Raw genomic sequence first — 5,571 nt, forward strand, 5'->3', positions numbered from 1 at the left:
TAATAAAGTGAAAGAACTCATGCATACTTAAACTATGAAATTTTAAATTAAGATGTGATGTTTTTTCATGATTCTTCATCTCCATTTATTCTCTCATCATGTTTTTTGGGAAGTTATTCCCCATTCCTAACATTTAATTGGTCATAACGCAAAAAATGTCTTTGTTATAGTTACTTTCAATTAGGCCTGGTAATGCTCGAGCCTGACCTTATTGAGCAGATAAACCTAACTATGAAAAATTAAATATCTCACACGAGACATAATATAGAAACCTATGGGGAAAATGATTTTATTTCTCCTAATTAATAGCAAAGATTCTTTAAACAGAAACATATACTATACAGAAACTCATTTTAAGGGGAAAAAAATTATTGATCAGATAGTAATTCAGCTGTAAAAAATTTAGTTAAATTTTTATTTTTAAGTTGAGTTTGTTAACACAAGAGGGCTTCCCCCCCCCCGGCCCAAAACACATGACAATGTGGAATCTTTTGAAAATAATATTTAAATGTGTAGGTTCTATTTTTTTTTTTAAAAAAAAACAAGTAGGGAGTAAATGATATACAGCCAAGTACAAAATGTCACAGTTTGATCCATAACTCTGTGTGTGTACACTTGAGATATGGTAGGCATTAGTCAACATGTTTAAGTACCTTCTATTTGACTACGTGGCAATTGGCATTAAAATAATGTACAATTAAAGATCCATTTTGGCTATAAAAAGGGTATGCTTAGCATGTAATTTGTAAAGCCAAGTGAACAACACCATCCAAAGGCAAAAAGAGAGCTTCTCGTTCTTTATCTTCGTTCGCAAGCAAGATGGGTTCCCATTCCGGTTTCTGTGAGAATAATAACAATCACGCCCTTGTGAAAGCTAATCCCTGTCCCCAGACACAGGACGAGGCTTGCCTCTCCGCTATGTTCCTGACGACCAATCAGGTGTATCCAGCTGTCCTGAACGCAGCCATTGAGCTTAACCTCTTTGACATCCTGGCCAATAAGGCCTCGCCACCTGGCTCCTCCATGTCCGCCGCCGAAATCGCCTCCCATCTTCCCTCCCGTCACCCCGATATGCCCGACAGGCTGGAACGCATGCTTCGCCTTCTAGCCAGTTACACTCTCCTCACGTGCTCCTCACGTGACATCTCCGATGGCTCCTCCATCACCGTCTACGGCCTCTCCCCCGTCGGCAAATACTGCGTCACCAATGAAACTGGTGGCTACTTGGCTTCCTTCACCACCTTCCTCTGCTACAAAGCCCTCCTGGAAATTTGGTATCTCTCTATATCTATCTATCTATCTATCTATCTATATATCATGGTATTTAAATCAAATCAAGCTGACTCCCTCTACCTGATCAAGAGTTTTGAACCACTTAAAAGATTGGGTTATATTTATATTCCCCCCCCCCCCGGGCTAAACATGAAAACACATCGTTTTGAGTTAATCACAATTGATGGGTTGACGCCGGTCCAACAACGATTTGGATAATTGATTGTTGAATCACTACCTCAACGACTTCAATAACTATCCAAGAGCTTCAATACTTTATAAAAATAAGTTCAAAAATTTACGTAAGTCAAATCTTGAGTATTTTCAAAAAGATATACCTCAACACTCAGAGTATTTATGTGTGTGTAAGTATTTATAGATAAATTATTAACGAGGTCTAGAGGATTCGAATCCAAGTCTTCTTATGAGAGTTGTTCATGCATGTGTTAGGTTTTCTATTCTAGTTTTGATGATGTTTGTTTGGGTGTGTGTGTGTGTGGGGTATAGGATGAACTTCAAGGAAGCAGTGATGGATCCAGACGTGGACCTGTTCAAGAAGGTTCATGGGAAGACGAGCTACGAGTACTTTGGGACGGATCCCACGTTGAACCACATCTTCAACAAAGCTATGGCGGACGTGTGTGCAATGGAGATGACTAGGGTTCTTGAGTTGTACAAAGGGTTCGAGGGAATATCAACGTTGGTCGATGTCGGAGGTGGCAACGGCCAAAACCTCAGACTCATCATCTCCAGATACCCTTCCATCCATGGAATCAACTTCGATCTTCCCCAGGTCATCCAACATGCACCCCCCATTCCTGGTATGTATATGTGCGAATAAATGTTCCCTGCTTCCCTCTCTTTATTCTTGAATTCTTGAACCATCCAAACCTGCCACGTTCATGATCCGACTTTTCCATCCTTTTCTGTTCCTGTGTGACCCGTCAATGATCTACTTATTAAAGTCAACATACATGTGTACGTAGGCTTAATGGGTCTTTCTTTCGCCTGTTCTTTTGGCTATAATATTTTAATTATTAAACAAAAAAAAAAATCATTGAACCGTTCAATGAAATATTTTATTTATAATAGATATGATCACATGGTTCGACTATAATTTTATTAAATTTTGAACTATTGTTCAGATTAGTGTTGGGAATAAGGGCCTGGGCTTGGAGGCTCTATTTAAATAAGGGTTCGGGCTTTGAAAATTTTGTTAAAGTAATCGGGTTTGAGGGCTTAGCCCTGATAATCCCTGTAAAAAAGGACTCGAGCTCGGGTAGCCCTTTAAACCCTGTTATATTATTATTATTATTATTATTATTATTATTTTCTTTGGTGAAACACGTGTTTGAAACTAATGACCTGCTCACCTGATCCTATACACATTATATTATTATTAATTTTAATTTATTTTAAAATTAATTTAATAAATATCAGTGTATAGTATAAAATTCCTGATATTTTTATTTTTCTATAATTATTATGTTTTTATATTTATAAAAAATGAATTATTTTTTAACTAAGACTTAAATTTTATTACTAGACTTCTAAATGTGTGTTATTTAATTTTTTAAAAATTATGATAATCTATTTTTTTTAATTTCAAAATATTTTAATTAATTTATAATGTTTAATTTTATTTTTATTATTTTTATTTTTTTGAAAAAGGGCTTGCGGGCCCGACCTTGAGCCCTTTACATAAGGGCCGGGTTTGAGAAATAGGATTTAAAATAGGAACCGGGCTTTAGAGGGCTGAGCCCATAAGGACCAGGCCCTTAAAGGCCGGGCCCGCTCATATTTACAGCTCTAATCCAGACAAGTTCACTTTTCCTTAATAATATTCAAACAACACATAAATATATGTATTCAATATTTAAGCTGAGTAATTACCGTCAATTTCGTTCTAGTTTTCCTTTAAAAATTATTATTATTATATTAACACAAATGTATCAACTTTTCATTCCATGCAGGAATAGAACATATTGGGGGAGACATGTTCGTAAATGTTCCCAAGGGTGATGCCGTTATCTTGAAGGTAATTAGCATGATGAACATAATCAATATATACAGTTTATATATATATATATATATATTCATATAACATATTGTCTCAAACTCAAGTTCGTTTTTTATTTCAATGACAATTTGTTTTAACGTAGGCCGTGTGCCACAACTGGTCGGACGAAAAATGCATAGAGTTTCTGAGGAAGTGTCACGAAGCATTGCCTGAAAATGGGAAGGTGATAGTGGTGGAGTTCATATTACCAGAATCGCCAGAGCCAACGGAAGCATCAAAGTTAGTTTCAACTCTGGACAATCTCATGTTCATTACTGTCGGTGGAAGGGAAAGAACAGAGAAACAGTACGAGACTTTGGGAAAGCGTTCTGGTTTTTCTAGGTTTCAGGTTGCTTGTCGTGCCTTCTCTGCTCTGGGAGTCATGGAGTTCTATAAATAATGGAACCAATCCAACACCACAGTATATTGTTCCCAGAACAAAAAAGTTATGTTTGTCTACATTCTACAACTACAAGAACGTATATCAATGGATAAGAGGCCAAAAAAATAGTATAATTAAGGTTAATTAATTATCCTGCCATGATGGCTCCTAAACATTTTAGTACACGATCTCATGATGATGATTATGTAATCCAATAATTACATTGTTTCTGTGTTTTTTTTTTTTTTTCAAATTTGACAGTTGCTGGTTTTGGTGTTATATCTGCAATATTTTTATGTTTCCCTCTTCAGTCGCTATCGATATTAATAAGCAGGTAATTGACAACAGTATAAGAGTGACGTATAGCTATAGTTATTTAATTAACTATCTTTCTAATCACGAATTGAAAGCATTGAATGTATTATCCAATGTCAATGATCTCGTAGAGCCTAGTAGCCTGGCATATAGGCTCTTTTACGTGCGTAACCTCACGTTTGTTCATGTCTACTCTTCTAATTTAAAAAAAATTAATAAATGAAAAAAATTTTATCTCTATTTCAAAATATGACATTTTTTTAAAATTAAATATTAAAAAAATGATATTTTTAATATTTTAATGTGTAATTATTGTATTTTTTAAAAAGCATTTCTAGTGAATAAATTAGTTTATATTTTTGTAGAATGAAAATCTTATTAAATAAAAATAAATATAAAAAAATAGCATTAGTTTAAAAACAAATAATTATTTTATTGAAATATGATATTCGATTAAAAATATTTTTATATTTCTTAATATATATATATATATATATATTATATTTTAGTTTTTTTTTATCAAAGGGACAGGTATTGAATTCACAATCTTTCACTTATGCGAAAAATTACATGCTACTATATCATATATAAGGCCATTTACAGTATATTTTACTACTTTTTAACACGTGTCAGTTCAAAAAAAATGAGGTAAAATATTTAAAATTGAATAGTATATATAATATCAAAGGAGCACTAATTGAAATGATTGGTCAAGCTTGGTTGGGAACAAAGTTCCTCTGTTTAAAAATATAAAGTATTTTTTAAAGAGTTAGATGTTCAAAAATGTAGGACATTTTTAATCTTTCGAGGTATAATCATTATTTATTTTTTTCAAAAGTGCCCCCATTAATAGTGACTTTATATTTATTATAGGGTGTTTAATAGAAATAAATATAAAAAAAATAAGGTTAGTTTGAATGTAAGTAACTACTTTATTGAAAGGTGAGTTTTAATTACAGTTGTCTTATATTTTTAAACGGATGGAGTAGATTATGAATATGACCTTTTGGTTTTTTTTTTATAATAAAAGGACCTAACTAGAGGTCAACAGTGCTAATACAATCCTTATTGAGAATAGAGAGAAGCCTGTCAGAAGGCAAACTAATAGTAACATATCCCGGATCAAGCGATAGTTCTTGTTGAGTAAGGTAGTGGGTCGCACCATTAGCTTCCCTTGGCATATAAGACAAAGCAAGTTCCCAATTGCGATTACAAAGATCCCGAGCTTCTCTTATAATTGCCATATCGGAGTGAGAGTTGTTAATATTACCTTAGATAAGAGTTAAAGCTTCCAAGGAGTCTGTCTGTAATACCACTCTGCGATTACCAGTTTCCCATGCAAGACGAAGCCTGTGGAGAATGCCCCACAGCTTAGTGGATAGGTTGTCTCCTTGACTCATTCGATGGATAAAACCTGAGATAAAGTACCCCCTGCTATCATGGACTAGACTGCCACACCCACTCTTATGACCTTTCTGAGCGTACGCTCCGTCAGTGCTCACAGCAACCCAATCCCGATATGGAGATCTCTACCTTGTAGAGT

At 34.4% G+C, this 5,571-nt stretch overlaps 1 protein-coding gene across 1 annotated transcript; it reads left to right on the forward strand.

Annotated features, from left to right (window-relative positions):
• Positions 1 to 743: 743 nt before the first annotated feature.
• Positions 744 to 3,857, forward strand: LOC129288883 (isoliquiritigenin 2'-O-methyltransferase-like). The gene is made up of 4 exons (XM_054925690.1): positions 744 to 1,274; positions 1,780 to 2,093; positions 3,246 to 3,310; positions 3,435 to 3,857. Exons 1-4 carry the CDS (start codon positions 820 to 822, stop codon positions 3,729 to 3,731), a joined length of 1,131 nt encoding a protein of 376 aa, XP_054781665.1. The 5' UTR covers positions 744 to 819; the 3' UTR covers positions 3,732 to 3,857.
• Positions 3,858 to 5,571: the final 1,714 nt, after the last annotated feature.

Source organism: Prosopis cineraria, unplaced genomic scaffold (assembly GCF_029017545.1).
Source record: "Prosopis cineraria cultivar Desert tree isolate PC_DT_omini unplaced genomic scaffold, ASM2901754v1 PC1, whole genome shotgun sequence".
Lineage (NCBI taxonomy): Eukaryota > Viridiplantae > Streptophyta > Magnoliopsida > Fabales > Fabaceae > Prosopis > Prosopis cineraria.

What these genes read in the sequence shown, in the direction of transcription:
- LOC129288883 (XM_054925690.1), top strand. Translation starts at nt 820, where the DNA reads ATGGGTTCCCATTCCGGTTTCTGTGAGAATAATAACAATCACGCCCTT. An exon ending in ACATGCACCCCCCATTCCTG is followed by an intron (nt 2,094 to 3,245) that starts GTATGTATATGT and finishes CATTCCATGCAG; the next exon opens with GAATAGAACATATTGGGGGA. An exon ending in GTGATGCCGTTATCTTGAAG is followed by an intron (nt 3,311 to 3,434) that starts GTAATTAGCATG and finishes GTTTTAACGTAG; the next exon opens with GCCGTGTGCCACAACTGGTC.